Genomic DNA, 22,362 nt, shown 5'->3' with positions numbered 1-22,362 from the left:
CTCGCCAATTTATCAAACAATTAACCATATATGCCCTTCCGTACCTAGATCATGTGTTCCGAATTTTATAGCTTAAATTGTCCCCTTTTGTTTAACTACTATTTTTTAGTCGTTGCAGAAGTCCGATTTTGGACATCAAGCATACCAACCTTCTCATAGTATCAAGTTTTTAGTGTCAGCTAAGTTAGATTAGGATATCCAGATCAAATTATCACTTGATCAAATGGTCGACCGGACAGACGGATGAGCTCTGATCACGTCCACTTACCTAAAACTGTGTAAATCCTAATGTGCCTCCGTGTGAATATCTGTTGCAAAAGTCTTATTTTTTTCTTAACATCTTTTTTATTTTTTTCATTTGTCCGGTTTTGTCTATTTACAATACAATCTCATATTGCTGATTGTAACATGTACGAAGTTCTATTAAGTTCTCTAGATTCAAATTGTCGCTTGACTGAATGGCCGAATGGGCAGACGGATGAACATTGCGACTAAAATTTGAAATATAAACTATCGTATCTTTTAAGTGGACGTGTGTAACACCCGCCCGCCCACTTCTTTACATACATATGTACATATAGAAACGTTATTAGCAGATATTAAACAAAAAGTGAATAACAAGTAAGGAAGGGCTGAGTTCGTATCTGAGAGATTTTCCGAATTAGATAAAAGCACTGAGGTCCCCATGTTCTATATCTGGGGCCTTGAAAGGTTATAGTCCGATTTCGGCAATTTTTACACCGACGATGCCACACTCTAAATGCAGTATTTGTATCAGATGGACTTCACAATTGTGGTGTAAAGGTTGTAAACCGATTTCGCTCATTTTCAAACTGTAGTATTGAGATTCCAAAAAAATGTTAGGAGCCGAATTTCGTTGACTAAATTAAAGCAGTTTTAGTAGTTTTCAACATAACCTTTCGTTATAATCCGATTTCCTCCATTTTCATGCTGTATAATCAAGTGCCTAAAGGAAATGACTCCCGAAATTTTGTTGATATACCAGTTATAAGATATGCACAAAAATACAAATGGGTGCTGCCACGTCCAGGTGGCGTTAGTATATAGTAGATTATGCATATATCTGCAAATTTGTGCAGCAAACTTTAACATTTATATTAATTTAAGACACCCACAAATACATTGAACAAATAAAATCAAAGGGGGAGAGGGAGGTAAACAACTAAAACTTTAACTAAACATAATAAATGCGCGTACAAAATATACAAAAAACAACGTAAGAAAAAGCATTAATTAAAAAAATATAACAGAAATTAGATTTTATTAGTATTGGAACATAAAATATATACATTTCATTAAAAATACATTTAAAATCTTTCAAATTCAGGAACGTAAATGTTCGACAGATCATTTTGAATTCCCCCTTTAGTTAAGAAGTATTCGTTGCGCTATGAAAATGAACATGTACTCACGTCTTAGATTTTATTTTTAGAAAGTCCCGTTAGATTTTACTTTTTTACCATATACAATCTTGGTCACTTTAGAGACAATTCGTTTACATTTTGTCTAAATATTTGGTTATACATTTTTTGATTTTTGGTCTATGGGCAGAACCACTGTGTAATGGTGCGCTGATCCGATTTAATTAGATTAGGAACGAGCCACATGGGCTTAGATAGATGCCATCATGGTAGGAGTTCTTACGCAAAACTGTCTTATAGCCACCCATTGAGGCAAAACTTTTCGGACATCTTAAATGACAGGCGTTTTTTAGCTGATTTGTCATAGGAATGAGTTTTTTAATGTAAAGTACCTTAACCCAACTTAATAGTCGAATAGTTCGATTCCAAAAATTGTTCCGCCAACTCTCCATTCCAACTCTCACAATGTGAATGTGCAGTTGCCCGAAAGTCTTCGTGTAAATCTTATTTATTTCCGTAGCACTTGTTTATTGTGATTGCTGGTGTCGCACTGTTGATGTTTAATTCAGTCACTCGCTCCAGTACATATGCAATTATCGCCCGTTTTGCTGTTGAATATTAAGAATCGATTAAAATGAGCACAAGCCGTTTGCTTCGAAACTAAATGCTGCCTCAATGGAAAGACAGTCGCGATAATTACAATCAATGTCAGCCACACTAAAGAAATATTAAGTTCGGTCTACTAGCAGTTCATTGTGCGGAATTTACAATTTACTGATTTACTTTATTGCATGTATTCTTTTATATATGTGAACATCAATACAGGCATTGAAAATATAAGTGTATACATGTTCAGGAAAACAAACCTTTTGTTTAAAACTTATGTCTGTGCGTCTTTAAGGCAGATATAATATTTGTTCAACGAATAATTTGGAATATGGCCACACCTATAAAATCGCTTATTCTTTAAAAATTAAATTATAAAATCATTTAGCCCGGGATAAGCTCGGGTGTAACCGAGCACTTAGATTAGATTAGATTAAGAATTGATTACTGTGCCTTCTCCTCGTATCGCAGTATAAAATCTAATCTCGCCGAGTTAAGAAAGCATAATAGTATTCTAAGGCTGATGCACGTGATATTGTCCCTTTGGGGACATTTACTTGACTCCACTTTCCCGCGATCGCCGGACAGTCAAGGAGTAGATGCTCGGGTAGGTGTAGATTCCTAGTTTATGTAGATGGATCCTTAGCCTGCACCGACCAATATATAGTGCCACTAGTTATCTCCTTTGCCCGACCGTGAAGAAGTTAGAATAGCAATTTCCCGCTTGAAGAACAACAAGGCGGCGGGGGCCGATGGATTGCCGGCCGAGCTATTCAAATACGGCGGCGAAGAAGTGAAAGGGTGCATGCATCAGCTTTTTTGCGAAATATGGTCGGAAGAAAGCATGGCCGACGAATGGAATCTCAGTGTACTCTGCCCAATCCACAAAAGGGGAGACCCCACAATCTGCGCCAACTACCGTGGGATCAGCCTCCTTAACATCGCTTATAAGGATCTATCGAGCGTACTGTGTGAAAGACTAAAGCCCACCGTCAACAAACTGATTGGACCTTATCAGTGTAGCTTTAGACCTAGAAAGTCAACAACTGACCAGATATTCACCATGCACCAAATCTTGGAGAAGACCCGTGAAAAGATGATCGATCTTTGTCGACTTTAAAGATACTTTCGACAGCACGAAAAGGAGCTGCATTTATGCCGCGATGTCTGAATTCGGTATCCCCGCAAAACTAATACGGCTGTGTAAGCTGACGTTGAGCAACACCAAAAGCTCCATCAGGATCGGGAAGGACCTCTCCGAGATGGTCCCTTAAACATTGGCAACGGCGAATACCGCAGAAGATGGAACTGTATGTGTTATTGAGCTGTATGTGTTATTCGACGACATAGACATAGTCCAGCGAATAAAAAGACGGCGGCTACGCTGGCTAGGTCATGTTGTTCGAATGGACGAAAGTGCCCCAGCTCTGAAAGTTTTCGATGCAGTACCCGCTGGTGGAAGCCGAAGAAGAGGGAGGCATCCACTCCGATGGAAGGCCCAGGTGGAGAAGGACCTGTCTTCACTTGGTATTACCAATGTGGTTGTGGACTCGGCTGTAACCGCGTAAGCGATGTCTACGCCAGTCAAGAAAAAGAAGAAGTTATCTCAATTTGTTTCTTGGGAGCGCGATCAATTGTTCAAAAGGAAGCAGTTTGGAGGGGTGAAGTTTCTGCAATTTCAGTTAGTAGCGGTTCCTACTTGCCGTTCCTACTCTTGTATACGATCTCAAAGAACATATTTTGTATGCATTTGGGTCCTAGTACCCAATCAATGGTACCCAGTATAGTAGTTGTTAGAATCTCTATTGAGTTCAAAGTATGATATTGCCTGGAGAGTCGGTTGACTATCAATAATGATGACTATACGTTCACCGTGGTAGTTCCTGTCTAATATGACCTCACTTTAGATATAGACAGCAGATATTTTGAGTGCATTGTTAATGCGGTTTGGTCATGGTCTTGGCCAATGAAGACCACATTGTCATTCTTATAAATCTGTGATCATTACCAAAAACCGGCTTGCGACTACGTTGCAATTCATTAAACCACTTCTTGATGATTACTTAATCGAGATCTATTTCATTATTTTTATTTAATTTTTTATTTTTGTAAAATTGACGCTCAAGGTACACTAAGAATAAATTGAATAAACCGCATCAAATATTGTCATTGAAAAACGTTCGTATTTATATCAGTGTATCCAATTAACATAGAAAAGGCCATTAGAGTTGTGATGTTTGACAGAAAACTACTTACTTTTATTGCTTCCATATTTACATATAGTACATATACATAGTACATACGAGTACATCGAATCGAGACTCAATAATTTTTCCAAACTTTTATAAAAACAAAATTTATCACTTAAATGCTTACTCAGGAAAATTTATAAGTCTGGTTTGCTCAGACCGAAGGCCACATAAGGTCTTTGGTAATTTCGTTAAATCAACAGAAAAGGGTATGCAGTATTACTGAATTTCTAAATTTATTCAATGAATTTAAGTATTGGCTAGAGCCAAGTTTAAAAGTAATAAAAGCACACAAACACCAACAAAAAAGGCATAGAGAAAATGCTATTGAAAAATCACAGCTGAAACAACAAAAGTGCTCGCAATAGTGGTTAAGTTGAATGTCATGGGCAAAGACTGTGCAGCTGTACACCAAAACTACTTGTGATTTTATGGGTTGAATGTATTTTGGTTGTATTTATTTGAAAACAGTTGTAAGTAACATTTTGTGTGTACACACGGGTATATATAACTGGAAATTTATTTTGCTGAATTCACTATCAGCACATTCTGGTGAGTTTGCTATTTTATTGTTCCATAAATGTGTGTTTTCTTACACATATACCCGTACAAGTACATACAGACACGAGTCTATATTGTAATATTAATTTCATAGTACAGTATCCCCCATTTTGATTGTTTGTAATTCTCTATTGCTCCACTGGTAGTTGTAGTGGTGTAGCTAGTGTTGATAGCAGCACATTATAACTACGCCTACTTGGGTTTGATCTCATTTTGACTAGTATCTACTAACGCTCACCCATCGGATATATTGGCTGATCTACAATCTTTATTACCTGGACCTCACTCGATGGATATTATACAAAATTTCATCTAACAAATAAGTTGATATGTTCGATGTGTTCAATAAATATTTTCCAAGACATCATTCAGCCGACATTTGGAATAACTGGCATTCCATTGAGACTTCAAAAGTTTCAATATTTATTGGTTATGAAATAAAACGTTCTCGTTAATGAGGAGTTACTGTACATATATATTTGAGTATAGTAGTCTGCACACATACTCTTTCACCGTATATATTGTGGCGTACTCGCAATAGTTACCGCCTCAAATGGAAAACCACACGAAAAACAATAAATAACCAAAGACAAATGTATTTTGGTATATTTGAATGCGCGCTATACCGGTTGAGTTGATACCAATTTCGCACATTTGTATATACCTAAATATGTATGGGTTTTCAATACTCTCTACGGTTAGCTGGTGCAATTTTTTAAATTTCTCGGGAAACTGCAAATGCAAAATGGTAAATTTTATACGAGAACAAACCTTATTTAAAAACTACCGAATTTGTTATGCTATCGAATATATTGCCTAGAAGAGTATAATGGTTTTCTAGTTATACGTTTATTATTTATTTAATTGTTCGAAAAAGAATTAGTTTCAAATGGGAAATACAAGTCATTTGTTCATTTCAATGCTAAACAAGTAAGGAAAGGCTAAGTTCGGGAGCAACCGAACATTTTATACGCTCGCAATTTATTGCAATAGTTTTATTAAGATATCACACAATTTGACCCATATATTCGGCATAAAGTTCAATAGAATAACGAAAATTATTATAAGGTTTATGAGGGCTGAGGCGATTCCTGATCCAATTTCACTCATTTTCAACACCAACATACATTATATTCAAGATTATATGCTCACTTAATTTGACAAAGACATTTCACATATTAACCGATATACGCGGAGTAAAGCCGTACTTTTGAAAAACCTATAATTAGGTATATGGGAGCTAGAGGAAGTTAAAGGCCAATTTTAATAATTTTTGGAACAAATACATACTTTTAGAAGAAAACAAGTCCTCTGAGTTACATTAAAATATCTGAGAGATATACCTATATTTTTGGTGAAAAATTACCTTAGGCACTGAGTTTTTCATGTTCAATATTCCTGGCCTTGAAAAGTTATAGTCGGATATCGGCAATTTTTTCACAAGTAGTGCCACAGATCATATACAGTATTTGTGCAAATTTTTTTCCGCTATCTTGATTGGTTCCTTATGTATATATTTTAAAGTGAAGAAATGAGATGGAATTCAAAATCGGGTTATATGGGAAGTAGTCGTGGATGTGAGCAACTTTGTTGCGAGAGTATAAAAATTACCATGTACCGTTGTGACGGAAAATTATATTATACTTTGTCATTAATACCACTAAAATCTTGGTCATGTTTACATAGTATGGTAGCTCAATTAGCGCTAGATTCACATCATTGACATCCATTCAAGGTTTGTTGCTTGATGGATCCCAAGAATTCTATGCCTGGTTTGTTATAGGGCGGGACATTCACAAAGTATGTGGAAAGTCGTTTCCATATGCCCTTCTATAGTGTATACCCATTTTCAGCGCATTTTCTCCCAATGGCCAATGTTCAGTTAAGTCTATATATGATTTTCCTAAATCTATTTAATAAGTCCTTGGTTCTTATCCTGTCATATTTAGGCCAAATCTGCTTTGTTAGTTTGCATTTGGTTATCAATTACCATACTTCCTGACTAATCTGTTAATACTGTATGTGAAAATGCCTGACGAGCATGGTATTTGCTTCTGGTTTCTATCTTTGTCGTCTGCCTTTTCATTTCCGCTCAGGCTGCTTTCTGTATTCCATAAGTAGTATAAAACTATTAAATACGCTCAAGTATGCTCTTGTCCTCGGACAACAAATGTCCAAATTTAATTTTGCATGAAATTAAATGTATATTATACATAAGAACCAGTATTATACCCAACGTTCAATGATTCTGCCATAGTATATTCGTATTGATATTAAAATTTAATTTTCAATAATTGTTCCAGGAAATATTACTCTACCTTAGAACACTGAAAGCATGTTCGCTCTGCAACATAAAACCTGTCTTTGATCATCCATAAATCGAACTTTTCGAAGAGGAGATAACACAAAATTTAAAGTTTTACTCTCGAAGCAGAATTTTAAAAGAGTCCCGCTATACGATTGTAAGGAGGAGAACAAAAAATTTGATATTATACTAATGGATTGTATAAATCATATAACAAAGGTATGGAATACAGACCTGACGAGAGCCAAACAAAGCAAACTGTAACAAACAAAATTGCATAATATATGTTTTAAAATATCTTCATAAAACTGTATGCGAAGTAAATAAATAAAACTGTGTATGATTCTATATTTTACAGCTTCTTGAAAAATTGTATGTTTAGATTTCTTGTGGATTATGGTGATTCGAGTTATGAAGTTCAGTCAGAGTCAGTTTATTATATCAGTTTTAAAATTAAATTTTCATATTCGTTATAAATCGTTTAAAATTAATCAACATATAATCTGAAGTATTTTAAAAAATTCTGAATTTTGAGATACATGGGTTTGCACTTACTACAATTGGTTATGTGTGATCTTTACTTGATTTATTTTGATTCCTTTTTAGTTTTCTGCAAGCTTGGCACTACAAAATTCCTTTTTATTCTGTTGTGATGGACTGCGTCACACAAATGCAAAGTGTTTGTTTGCACTGCAAGCTGTTCCAAAGTGGCTATTTACATTTTTGTAAGAATACGATTTGAAAATTTCAAACATGCAGCTGTGACCAAATACGAGTACACAGCATTGCATTTGAAGTGACATCCAAAAGTTTGATATAAACATGTACTAAAACTCTTGGCAATGCTTTTTGTTCTAAATATGTGACTGCAGATATAAGTATTTTTTGCTATCGCTTCGCTATCATAGGACAATTTCAATAACAAGTGTCATAACCTAATTAAACTGAGCATTACTTAGTATATAGCTCATGACATCTAGACTTGAAACTACATATATTATTAAACAAAGGTAGTTGTCATTGAGGAACGATCTTCCAAATTTCCCATATTATTTTTGTAGTAAAATAAATACTTTATGCAACTATCTTTTTATTGTCGCTAAATATGTTTCCTGAAAACATTTACTCAAGTTCTGGGGATAGAAAAATCAGAAACCAATTTGAAATCGGCGTAAGTAATTTGAAGTGCAATTCTCGTTTTTATTTATTTGAGACACAGTCCCACAAGTTTATTTGATATCATTAGCGAGCCAACTATTTCGGGCAACTTTATTTTATAGTCATCCAAAACAAATTTTGTGCGAATGGTTTAAGGATGGCTGCATCTGGCGCAGAGCAAGGACTACATTAATCGGGTCATGTAGTGAAAAACTTGCTGTGTCTCACGTACCTACTCATTGGAATGCTACTAATTTGTCAGCATGCCTGGAACACATTGCTCATTTACTTGAATAGTGTCACAACTCAAAAAAGTCGATTTTTCAGGAGAGCGATTTAAAGTTTTCAATTGTCTCTTAGTTAGCAAATATCGAAAACTGCCATCAGTTTATTCACAAATCTAGTGGCCCGTAATATATTAAATACAATGTTGAGCAGAAATGAACCAAATAGAGTGTACTAATGCTTTTTCTTGGGCATAAATGTGACCCATTTTGAATTATGTCGTTATTTGTGAAAAATATAAATCAATTTCGCCGTCATAAGTCAAATGTGTCGTTTTTGCTGAAAAAAAAAACAATATGAAAAATTTAATTAGTTTTCACCAATATCGTTCCAACACAAAATATGTCGTTCTTTCTGAAAAGAAAACCAACTTCACGCTATGACAATATGAGTTGTAACATAAAATATGTCGTTGTTTCGTAAAAAAAGTATAACTAATTTTGGCACAACTGAGAAGTGTCGTTATTGTGGTTAAAAATGATGCAACATAACAAGTTTAATAACGGCACATTCTTATTTCACCGCTTATTTTTTTGCGCATCGGAATGAAATTTTTATACAATATGGACGATGAAATTGCACACATTTCTGCATACTCAACTCAAAAGTCGTGTTTTTTGAGTTGTGACACTATTCAAGTAAATGAGCGATATGTATATACTCCTATATGGGAAAAATTTTAGTTATTCCATATACTTTATAATACGATAATTGAGACAGATAAAGTAGTTAACACAATATTATTTTATTAGTTTCGTGCTATTAAGGTCTCATTTTATTTATTTTCGATAACAAACATTTATAATTTTGATAAAAAAACAGATATGACGAAAGTGTGACATCCAAACGTTGTCGAGGGAGATAAAATCGAGGAAGAAATGAGGCGGCCCTACCAATTTATCGGATAATAATATCAGGATCATAACCTCTGCCAAACATCTGGCAAAGGTATAAGCGACAGTTTGAGTAATATATATACTTATATTATAAATATAAATATTTTTAAATTCTTTAGTAGTCGAATGAATACTTATAAATACATATTATAATGTATATTGCATTCGAATGATTTTTTAATTATAAAACGTATAATGTTTACTAAAAGTGAAGTTTAATTTAATTGAAAACGCAGTTATTGACACTCTGATCACTCATTGTATATGTAAAGGTACTTATATCTATCGAATAGCATACACATGTATCTCTTCATTTCACTTTTTCCACTTAGATAGCGGCAAGTGTCCTTGACTACGCACACATATTGCACATAGAAACACAATAAGAATATTTGCGTATACTGTAATCGGATTTGTGGGTGACAGGTGCCTGCTATGCTCCAACAGTTCTGTGGTTGACTTCGGTAGACAACGGTAGCCGAGTAAAGTTTTGTGCCGCAAGTTGGGCGGCAGCGCCAAATGCTTTTCTTTTGCTATTTTACTGCAATTGGGCACCAAGTGACGGTGTTATAAAATATATGCCGATGTACAACAACACTTTCGGCGCTCTCAGCCGACTTCAATGACTTTTCTTTATCATTGTTGTTTTTGGCTTCGAATCTTTCGATTCGCTTTGAAAGTTCATTTCTAGGCATATATCAGCCTCAATTTAGGGGCACTTGCCCAGCTGTGACGTTTTCTGCGATAACGCAACTTGTGACAAGCTGACGTGCAGCAGTAATTGTGGGAAAAGTAACAACTATCAGCATAATTTAAGCAGTAAGCATATACAATTTACATATACATATGTACATATATATGCAGACAAGTTTGTGGGCATGTGGGGTAATATTTTCTGTTTTGAACAACTCCTTTACGCTGCTGAACACAAAATATTGACATTTGCGCAGAGTTACAGTGTGTGCTTTTTTTGTTGTCGTAGGTATTTGAAGCCAGCCCTTCCCGCTGTGGTTATCTACACACTTTAAGCATCCGTACAGAAACAAGAATTACGGCTGTGGGCGTTAGCGTTGGGGTCACATTGTTTGTAACGCGCTTTCAGCAATGATTGTTCGCTTGCTGTCTGGCAGAATAGGCGATTTCTTGTTTTTCTTGTTCCTGGTTCTCAATATAAATGTACAAAATGTGTTTCACTTCGTTTGTGTGTGTGCATTTGCGGCTGTTTGAAGAGCGATATTTTCGTCGGTTTTGCAAATTTTTTGTCTATTAGCATAATTTGACGTTTCTACGCGATTCATCTAAAAAAAATTGCGGTATTGCGTTGGTGCAAGTGTGGCCAGTGCACAGTAAAGCTTATTTACATTTCTAAAGATCGGGGTAGTTGAACTTTAATATGGCTTGCAATGAAATTCATTCGGGTGATTTATTTAAATTTAAAATATGTATTAGAAATATGTAGTCAGGGAAAAACGGAGTAATATTAAAAATATGGAGGAAAGGAAAAAAGTGTGTTCGTTGTTCAATCGAAATATACCGAATTTTTAAGCATAATTGAAGGATTGTATACGATTTGTTTCAGATGGGAAATAAATAAAAATAAAAAATTGTTTTTTCATAATTACGGATTTTGTATTCGAGGCAACGAATGTTAGCTCCAGAACTAGTGCACTTTGATTGATAATGCTTGGATTTCTCCAGTAGTATAAGACGATTACACGAAATCGGACAGATTGGATATTATCATATTTTAATAGGTCATTTGTACTTAAAAATAATAAAATAATCAATTAAGTTTTAGAGTCCTCTACTCATTACACGATTTGTTGGACCATTAAAGCTTATGTGCTCAAGTAAAATTGTTTTGCCTATGTAGTCGAGAATAACGTCAAATATGTATGCTAAGGAAAGGGCAAGAAATTAAAATTCAAAAGGATCAAAATTGATTAAATAATCTCTAAAAAACAATTAAAACATCAGATGAGAACCCATTGCAAAATATTCATCGATTTCTCTTTGTAACTTCTTTTTGTATTCGGGGATTGAGTAAGCAAGTTTAAGACCTTGATTTGAATTTGTTGAAACGGATGGGTTACTGATTTGCAAATTCGGATCACCATTATGAATGAAATTTTTGGAACAGTGATTCGAATATTTTTCATGACTTCCCATATAATAAATCCATCTACTTTTTGTGAAGTCTGCCTTTCTAGCCCTTTTCCGTTTTGGCTTTTTATATTCGTTTTAAACTTTAGCACAACATTGGCCACATTATTTTGGTTAATATTCAAATTTTTACTTATTACTTTGTAATAGAAACCATTTTTTGTATAATTCCACAACCTTTCCTATGATTTGCTGAAAACAAGTAAGGAAGGGCTAAGTTCGCGTGTCATCCAACATTTCACACTTTCGCAATTTATTTATTTAATTCTATTAATATAACAAACAATCGGATCACAAACAATTTGACTCACATATTCGGCATATGTATGGTGCAAAGTCCATTGAAAGTTGGAAACCCTAATATTAGTTATACGAGGTCTGCTATATATATTTCTGGCCTAATAATGAAAATAGGAATATTTATCAACGAAAATGGTTTTATTGTTTTTCAAAATATTCTCCATCAATATTTATACACTTTTGCATGCGCTCAAACCAATTTTCGAAGCACTTTTTTTTAGCCTTTTTTGAGCGATTGTCTAATTGTGCGGGATCCAACGAGAACAAACCTTTTTTACGGCCACGTGTTCATGCAATATCGAATGTATGCTGGTGGGAGAAATCCATAGGCATGCCTCTATCTGAAGGTATGTTACATGACGGTCTTGCATTATCAGTTCACGTACGGCATCGAATCACGGAATTCGTCTTTGAGCGAGCGTCGGCCACGATGGAATTCGTTGTACCAGTTTTTCACAGTGCTATAGGATGGTGCTTCATAGCCATACAAAGATTTTAGTTCACCGATGCACTCTTGTCGCGATAATCCACGTCGAAAGTTGTGAAAAGTGATCGCAAGAAAATGTTCACGAGTTAATTCCATTTTTTGGCCGAGATGAATTTTTTAATTCCCTGTAAATAAAACAATTCACGATTAAATGACAAAACGTTCTGAGTGACGTTAAGCTAAAAAATGTCAAACTTTCCAATGTCAGATTGCACCTGGCAACACTTAGTATTGCCTAGGCCAGAAATATATATAGCAGCCCTCGTATGGGAGATAGGAAAGTTATGTCCCGATTTCACTTATTTTTGGCATGGTGACATATTATTCGAAGAAACATATTCCCTCTGAATTTCTTCAAAATATCTGAGAGACTTACCTATATTGCCACTCTTTAAATGCAGTATTTTTGCAAAGTTCTGTTCCGATATCTTCACTATGGCTTACTTTATATATTGTAAAGTAAACGATTCAGATCGACTTCAAAGATCTGGAAGATGGGAAGTAGGCGTGGGTGTGACCCGATTTGGACTATTTTCACAATATATCATTGAGAAGCTAGGAAGATATTATAAACCGAATTTCATTGAAATTGGTCGAGTAGTTTCAGAGATATGGTTTGAGCCCCATAAATGGGCGGAACCACGCCCATTTTCCATTTTGTAAAAAAATCTGAGTGCAGCTTCCATCTGCCATTTCTTATTTGAAATTTAGTGTTTCTGACATTTTTCTTTAGTGAGTTAACCCACTTTTAGTAATTTTCAACCTAACCTTTGTATGGGAGGTGGGTGTGGTTATTATCCAATTTTTTCATTTTGGGACTGTATTAAGAAGTGGTTAAAAAAAATGACTGCAGAAAGTTTGGTTTATATAGCTCTATTGGTTTCCGAGATAAAAAAAAACCTATTTGGGGGCGGGGCCACACCCACCGCCCCAAAAAAATTACATCCAAATATGCCCCTTCATAGTGCGATCCTTCATACCAAATTTTATTTCCATAGCTTTATTTATGGCTTAGTTATGGCACTTTATGTGTTTTCGGTTTTCGCCATTTTGTGGGCGTGGCAGTAATTCGATTTGGCTCATTTTCGAAAGCAACCTTCCTATGGTGCTTAGAAATAAGTGTGCCAAGTTTCATTAAGATATCTTAATTTTTACTCAAGTTACTGCTTGCACAGACGGACGGACGGACGGACAGGCAGACATTCGGATTTGAAATCCACTCTTCACCCTGATCACTTTGGTATATATAACCCTATATCTAACTCGTTTAGTTTTGGGTGTTATAAACAACCGTTAAAATACTCTCTAGCAACTTTGTTGCGAGAGTATAAATATTTGGAATGTTGTCATTGTTGTTTTGTTAAGAAATTTTTTGAAGTTATATTGAAATATTTTGATAATTGTATTTGACCCCAAAAGCATAAGGCACACATAGTGAGACTCCAAGGTCGTTTCTTTGGTGGCGTAATGATCCTGTTAGCAGCCGTTTTTGGACAAACACTTTCTGTTATTTCGAAATCAATAGCGGCGGATGAATTGAAGTCATGTCTCAAGTCATCGTATTTGGGGTGGTACGTGAAAACCATACGATTGACCAATAATTAGATGTCTAAATGAAATTAAGAAAGTTTGGTTGATATAGCTTTAATATTTTATAATCGTTATGTGAACAAAACTATTATATGCTGTGCAACATGTTACGAGAGTATAAAAAACCGCAGAATAGCGAAGCATATTATCGTAATTGTATCAATATGCGAGTAGCTGCTATGACAAGCTTCAATCTAGGAAGATCAATTTTTTGAAGCATTCGATAAGAAATGACGAAAATCAATTGCGCTGCCAATCACTACCAGAGCGCTGTATTAAGTTTGCGATGCTTATCATTTTTCCATTTGGATGTGAGCACAAGTCAAACAAGTTAGTGGCATGACTTTCGAGCATTTATCTATTAACAAACTAAAAATTTTTTTGTCAAACGCGCAGAATGAAAGAAGCAAAGTGAAAGAAACAAATTTCAAACACATTCTAACTTTCGAAAAGTATGTAGTTGTTGAGAGCCAGTCGCCGCTGGTGGTTCTAGTGGTTGTTGTACAGAGGCACGCCTGCGTTTTACGTAAACCATTAACATTTTGCACTCCACTTATTGCAGACGTTGTTGGCAGCATCAATGCCTTTGTCGGGCGGCTTTTAGTTTTGAACTTTACACAGCCCAACGCCACTAGCAAACGATTCCCCCGGCATAGCGCTGCTTAGGAGCCGCTCGTAAAGCTCCAGCTTCACCTTAGCGCCATTTTCAGCTTATGTCTGAGCTGGTTTTAATGCAGCTACCAACGCTGCTTTTGGGCTTTGTGATAATGGGATTGTCAACAATTTGTAAAAAATGCTTTGAGTAAGGAAAAATGTTCACTGAAAATTACCTTTTTGTTGTCAACGTTTCATTTTTGTATGCCAGATATGTATACATAAAGCACATTTAAGTTGTATTTTATCCTTAAATTTGCTCCTTTATTTTGCTGTAGTTTTGACTGCGCGGACTGGACTCCCAAAAAGTTGGACAACAAACTACGCTGCACACTTTCCAAAAATGTAATGCACAGACGCTGTTGAAATGCCGGTTAATGCTTAAATTGCTTAAACAATAACAACAACATTATTTGCCCACATAATAAGCCCCATCGGCACGTCCGCTTGATGGTTTATTTGCTTTAATTTTTGCCCTTTTTACTATTGTTTACTTTAGACAAAGTTGCATGCAACAATTTTCTTACTTTACCTCATATGCTTTGTAACTTTTTTTCTTCCCATTTTACCTTATTCTTCGTTATGCTTTCGTTTGCTATCGTTCAACTATTTCAGCGCTTCTTAGGCACTTCTTTATGTTAATGTTCATGGCATCGTGTAATGCCTAAAATTATGCGTCATTATGGTAAGTTTAATGAAAATTCCAAGCGACAAGCCATTTGCCTTGGTTGCGAAAGTATTAGTACACGAACAACACAGTGACTCTCACAAAAGCTTATGAACACAAAATGAAGTGGCGGTAAAGTAATCCGAACTTTTGGCAGATTTTTCACTAAGACAGTGACGCCTGCTAGCAGAGATAAAGTGGCAATTTTCTGTTGTTTTTTTTCCACGGATAAGCTTGCCACCACGTTGTGCCGCAATCGATAGCTCTGCTGTAGCAGGGGAAACGGTAATATTTCTTTAGATAGAGCCGATAGAATAGTTTTATATTCATCTATTGAAATTGCAAGTTAAACGGCGTTGGCGTTGTTGATCACAGTGAAAGGAATTGCTGTTAATTAAATTTTGCAAAGCGAAACACACAGCGAAGCACACAAGAAGTTTCTATAAACATTTACTTGCCATAGTCAAACTGATTACGAGGAATAAGCAAGCATACTCGTCATATTGCTGCTAGGAGATATCACGATGAACCGACGAAAGTGGTGACCAAGCCAGAATGACTGTGATTGTCAGGAAGGTTTTGCCATGTTTTTGGTTAGATTAGCATGTAATAATTTACTATGATCTGCTAGGGTCAAATCGGTCTTGTATAGTCAATAATTAAATCGCCTGAAGGAAGCAATATCTCAGAATCGGCAGCTTTGGCCAATAAGAGTCTCCTCAGAAGTTTCGGAAGCTTTTGGCAACTTTTGCTGGTCGAAAATCGACAGTCCCACTTTTTTGCCAATAGCGACAAGGGTTTCAATGAGAGCGATACAATGAAACTGTCTTTAAAATGTCAACAAGTTATTGACATCTTGCATATTAGATCTAAATCGCATCAGTATATTTAATGCAAAATGGGCTTTATTTTAGTATATCTAATCTAGTTTAATATCTCGTTCATTAGCATCTATGTATGGTATATTTTAGTAATTTCTAACAAAGTGGTTATATGAGAGGGAAGAGTAGCTATTACCGGATATGCACTGCCTCAAGTGCTGACAAAAGGGACGTGGACATACCCGCTTTACAAAAAGTTCAAAACATCTTTCGAATAATGTCTGTTTGTAGTATGTAGTTTCATAACGCTGACTAGGTTAGGTTAGGTTAGGTTAGGTTAGGTACGAAGGCTGTTTCCCTATAGGGGGAAACCCACTTAGACTATCGAGAGCAGTCCTTTGTGATGCCATAAAAATTCAACCCCCTCACTTATTATGAATCGACAAAGCGCGTGGAGCCTACCACAAATCTGCAGAGGTTTTTAACTTCTGTATCCGCTAGTTTGCGGGGGTGCCCAAAAAAGTGAGATCCAAGGATTTTATGTCTAGATCTCGCAAAGGCGGGACATTCCAAAAGGAAATGCTAGGAGGATTCTAACTGACCTTCTTCTAGGCAGCTTTTGCAGCTAGCATCCGATCAAATTCTTAATTTGACCGCGTGAGTCCCAATGGGACAATGGCCAGTTAGAACACCTATAACTTGGGGAAGATTGATCTTGTTTAGGGCAAAGAGTTCCCTTGACCTCTTGCGATTTACTTTGGGCCAGAATGATCTTGCGACAGAACAGGTGCTAGTGACTGTCCAACGCCTGCTCAGTTCGACTGAGACCCATTCATTCAGAAGCAAGTTGCAAGAGGACAGCGGCGCCCCTGTTTGTTCCCATTCCACTGTAAGTGCAACAGAAGTACCTGTCCTAGCAAGCTCATCAGCCTTGCAGTTTCCTACGATTCCGCTGTGGCCAGGCACCTAAACTATTATGATAGCAAAGTGCTCCGATGCAACTGATAGCGAGGACTGGCAATCCTTAACCAGCCTGGAGCGCACAGTCATTGAGCTTAAGGCTAATATTGCCGCCCTACTATCAGAGTGGATCGTTACCTTTTTGAAAGCTGCTGCACTCCGCAGCAGTGAATCCGCTGCAACCTTTATGGCCGCCTCTTCCGCTTGGAACACGCTACAATGGTCCGGAAGCCTAAAGCTGTAGTTAATGAGAAGTTCAGGACTATAAACTCCCCCTCCAACTTTCCCCGCTAACTTCGACCCATCCGTAAAGAAGCTTACTGCGTCTCTCCTCCAGCGACTTCAACCCACCCAACCCTCTCTTGAAGGTATGAGAGCAGAGAATACTCCGCCAGGGTAGGGCTCATCGACAGGAAGGTAGTCCAGTAGCCTCGGAATGAAGTCGAAGCGCCTGAGGATACTAGAGTGCCCAGGCGCACACTCTGTTAAGTACCCAGCCTCCCTCAGCCTGATAGCGGTTTTCGCGGCCATACACCTTCCGGCTATGTCCACGGGTGCTATATGAAGTAAGGAATTCAGTGCCAAAGTCGGTGTGGTCCGTAGCGCACCGCACATGGCTATGAGAGCCGCCCGTTGCACACTCACTAACTTTTTAGCTAGTGAAGTCTTTTCAAGCGCCTCCCACCATACGTGAACCCCGTAAAACATTATAGGCTTGACTATGGTTTCATATAGCCAAAGAACTACTTTTGGTGAGAGGCCCCATCTACTACCAATGGCTCCCCTAAAACAATACAGGGCAACCGATGCCTTTTTTGCTCTTTCCGCAATGTTGGCTTTCCAAGAAAGCTTTCTGTCCAAGACAACACCTAGGTATTTTACACTGTCGGCGGGATGAAGACAGACTCCTCCCATCGACGGCAGAGGCGCATCCGGTATTTTGTATCTCCTGGTGAAAAGAACTAGCTCAGTCTTACTAGGGTTTACAGAAAGACCGTTGTCCAGAGCCCAACTTGATACGACATCAAGGTAACTTTGAGTCAAATCATATACGGTATCCAGAAACTTACCTTCAACCATGAGAATCACGTCGTCTGCATAGGCAATCGCCCGGCATTAGATCTCATTAAGCTTTCCCAGAAGGTCGTCTACGACCATGATCCAGAGAAGAGGTGAGAGGACCCCTCCCTGCGGAGTACCCCTATTTACCTCCCGTCGCATCCGTGTCGTGCCCCATTCTGCCACAATCGTTCTATCGCAGAGAAGAGTGAAAATAAGATACTTTAGGTTGGACTCAACCTCGAATCTGTTCAGGGCCCTTACTACCGCTTCCGACAGTACGTTGTTGAAAGCCCCCTCAATGTCGAGGAAGGTTCCCACTGCATAATCCTTACGTCCGATAGCTTTATCTATCCATGAGACGACCACGTGTAAGGCTGTGTCCACTGACCTGCCTTTACAGTAAGCGTGCTGCGCTTTAGAGAGACGGTGTCTGGGAATCCTACCCCTTATAAATCGATCGATCAGCCTCTCCAATGTTTTCTGTAGAAAAGGAGGAGGAGAGACTGATAGGCCTGAAGTCTTTGGCCGCGACGTGCGAGCTCTTTCCGGCCTTGGGTATGAACGTCACTCTGACCTGCTTCCAAGCCCCCGGAATGTGACCAAGTGTGATGCAGTTTGCATAAATTGTTAACAACCAACTACACGAAAGGCTGAGGGCCCGCTGCAGCTGCGCCGGTATGATACCATCCGGTCCAGGGGACTTGAACGGTTTGAATGAATTGGTCGCCCATACCAGAAGTCTCTCGTTCAGAAGGTCCAGGAAGGCCACACAGTCTGTCTGGAGTGCTCCAAGTTGCACTCCTCCAGGGGAGGGATTGCTCGGAAAGTGAGTGTCCAGGAGCAATTTGAGGGTTTCCTCACTACTCAGTGTCCAATTTCCATTGACGTCCTTGAGGTATCCGGAGGACGTGGGTTTCTTTGCGAGAATGTGCCTAAATCTATACGCTTCTTGACACCCCTCTACTTTTTCGCAGAAAGTTTTCCAGGACGACCTCTTAGCCCTCCTTATCTCGGACTTGTACACGGCGAGTCCCACCCTGTACAATGTCCAGTCATTAGCTGACCCGCTTCTATGAGCTTTGTTGAAAAGTCTTCTGACAGATGCCCTTATTTCAGAGAGCTCCAAAGTCCACCAGATCGGTCTCCCTCTGCCCTTCGGCTTCGTTAATGGACACGAGTTCTCCAGGGCATAGTTGCACGCGGAGCTGAAGATTTCTACGTAATTCTCAACGCATTAGTTGTAAGCAAGGATTTCCCCTCCGGTGTATCTCGGAGAGCAAAACGGAGCCTTTTGGAGTAAAGGTTCCAATTTGTTTTCCTAAAGTTCCTATAATATTTGTTGGGTGGACGTGTTTCGTCCAGACTAAACCCGATGTACCTATGATCAGAAAAGGAGTGGTCCTCTAGGACCTTCCAGTCTGAGATCAAAGGTGCAATCGAGTTAGAGACTAAGGTGAGATCGAGGACCTCCTCTCTGCCCACAGTTACAAAAGTTGGGGAGTTTCCCCAACATAGATCTAGATCTACTATAAACTCGAAAAGTGACTCACCTCTCTGATTCGTATCCGTGCTGCCCCAGATTTCATGCCGCGAATTAGCATCAGAACCAACAATGGCCCCGATGTTCTTTCGCTGCGCCTCCAACAGCGCTTGTCTCAGCAGCAGGGGGGGTGGATCCACCTCATCATCGTGGAACATATAGGCCGAAATCAGCCATATCCCTTCCACGCCGCACTCTAAGTTAGCGGTGACAACGTCTCCGTTGCTGAAATTAGGCAGAAGGAACACATTTAGTTCGTTTCGTACTAACAAACAGGCTCTGTTTCTACCTGAATCACTGGCCGCAAGTAGCTTGTGGCTCTTCGTATTTAAACCAGAAATACCGTTACTGCTCAGCCACGGTTCCTGGATAAAGACGACGTCGACTCCATCCCGTTCCAGACGGAGTAATAACTCTGCGGAGGCCGCCTTTGCATGCTGCAGGTTAATCTAGAGAAATTTCATTCTACAGACTCTCCTCCAGTAACGCTAGTTCAGCGCTTTGATTGCCTTCCTCTTGCTCTTCGACGAACAGCTTATCCAGACCGAAGGCGGACTCATCGATTGACGAGCCGCCCCCAATGCTGGCAGCATCCGAGGGGACCTGGTCCACTTCCATGGTCATTTGACCATCCGCTTCTGTTTGAAGCGTGGCAGGCTGCGAGCAGTCCGTCTTGGCTTCGGTGGAGAGAACTCTCAGAGTTACCTTCTCAAAGCCATAACTAATGGCCCCCTTCAGCTCGTTGAGAGGACCGATGGACTCCTCATTAAGCAGTATCAGCGCTTGCCGATAGGGTTCTTCGGTTTTCTCGAGCCGTATCACCTTCCAGTCGTGTGCTGGCAGCGAGGGATTACAATATTTTATAATCTCCTCGATTTCACCCGCAGAGGAGGGTTCAGCTGGAAGCCAGACGCGAGCCCTAGGACGCAGTGGCAAATCTGCCTTGTCTACAGCCTCCAATCTGGCCCCTTTCCAAACCTCCCCCACGAGAGAGACCGCCTCTTTATAGAGCACTGCCGATCGTTCATCCGCACACCTAATCAGCTTGTGAAGCCCGTAGTGCCAACCAGCACTTTCGCAATCCGGAGGTGGCCCAGGGTTTCCCCTGATCACCTTCAGGAACACGGCAGAGATGGCCGCCGCCACCCTCTTCCATTCTTCTCGGGAGATGGCACCATCCCCCCTACTGCGGTCCAACACGCCGATCTCGATGGAGCCCGCCGACTTAGCGATATCGCTGAAAGTTGGCGCAGCTCCTGTCCGCGGCCTCTTGACGAGGGAGGACTCACCCTTCAGCGACCTTTGTCGCTTGACCGGCCCGGCTGCACCTTGCCCTGTCAATGCCGGGTCCACTCTCTCGTTCAAGACCTTTTCGGCCCACTTGAGGGTGCTGGCGTGTTGCTCCGATGCCTGCCCGTCCTTCTTTCCGCCGTAACGCTCCATAATTTTTGCTGCTAAACGTCGATCCGACTTTAGCTTCCTAGCCGGATTTTTCCGGGGTTTGTTGGTACCTCTCGAGGGAACGTACTCCGAGACCTGCCATGGTTTTAACGGGACGGAGGCCGTTGAGACATTAGCCCGTCGGCCATTTCTGATGAGTGTCACCCCATCATACTCAGGTGACAGAATGCCCCAACAACCAGCCCAGGGTTCAACCGCAATATCTAAACAGGTGTCTCTACTCGTTGTCCGTGTAATGCCTATGGTCTGGAAAATCAGGGGGTTAGTAAGGCCGTGAAGGCCGCAGGTCATTTAGCGTTACCCAGGATGCACCACTCGGAGGCGACCCGCACTACATCCCTGACTATTGATCAAACTTACAAATTGATCAACTTATCCTAATTTCAACTTTCAACTATTGATTATATGGATACATTGCGATACTTAGCAAAACTACGCTCCTATTTGGCCCAATCTGTTTTGTGCATTCTGGTCATCAAATACTTTTGAAGCATCGAGGGAGCTGCAAGATTTTTATACTCTCGCAACAAATGTTGCTAAAGAGAGTATTATAGTTTTGTTCACATAACGGTTGTTTGTAACACCCAAAACTAAACGAGTTAGATATAGGGTTATATATACCAAAGTGATCAGGGTGAAGAGTGGAGTTCAAATCCGAATGTCTGTCTGTCCGTCCGTCCGTCCGTCCGTCTGTGCTAGCTGTAACTTGAGTAAAAACTAAGATATCTTGATGAAACTTGGAACACTTATTTCTTGGCACCATGGAAGGTTGCTTTCGAAAATGAGCAAAATCGGACCACTGCCACGCCCACAAAATGACGAAAACCGAAAACACATAAAGTGCCATAACTAAGCCATAAATAAAGCTATGGAAAAAAATTTGGTATGAAGGATCGCACTATGAAGGGGCATATTTTGGATGTAATTTTTTTGGGGAAGTAGGCGTGGCCCCGCCCCCTACTAAGTTTTTTGTACATATCTCGCAAACCAATAGAGCTATATAAAATGGAAAATGGGCGTGGCGTCGCCCACTTATGGGTCAAAAACCATATCTCAGGAACTACTCGACCGATTTCCATGAAACTTGGTTTGTAATAGTTTCCTTACATCCCAATGATATGTTGAGAAAATAGGCCAAATCGCTTCACAACCACGCCTACTTCCTATATACCAGAACTTTGAAAACAATCTGAATCGTTTACTTTACAATATATA

The 22,362-nt window shown here is 39.1% G+C and overlaps 1 protein-coding gene across 1 annotated transcript; it reads right to left on the bottom strand.

The window, feature by feature from the left end:
• Positions 1-1,367: 1,367 nt before the first annotated feature.
• LOC114804573 (uncharacterized) lies at positions 1,368-22,020 on the bottom strand. The gene is made up of 4 exons (XM_029043416.2): positions 19,976-22,020; positions 19,697-19,911; positions 1,775-1,990; positions 1,368-1,712 (listed from the first exon to the last, which is right to left on the bottom strand). Exon 1 carries the CDS (start codon positions 21,436-21,438, stop codon positions 20,152-20,154), a length of 1,287 nt encoding a protein of 428 aa, XP_028899249.2. The 5' UTR covers positions 21,439-22,020; the 3' UTR covers positions 1,368-1,712; positions 1,775-1,990; positions 19,697-19,911; positions 19,976-20,151.
• Between the last annotated feature and the right edge of the window lie 342 nt (positions 22,021-22,362).

Source organism: Zeugodacus cucurbitae, chromosome 5 (assembly GCF_028554725.1).
Source record: "Zeugodacus cucurbitae isolate PBARC_wt_2022May chromosome 5, idZeuCucr1.2, whole genome shotgun sequence".
Lineage (NCBI taxonomy): Eukaryota > Metazoa > Arthropoda > Insecta > Diptera > Tephritidae > Zeugodacus > Zeugodacus cucurbitae.
Note: the sequence above shows the minus strand (reverse complement) of the source record. Positions and strands in the feature narration are given on the sequence as shown.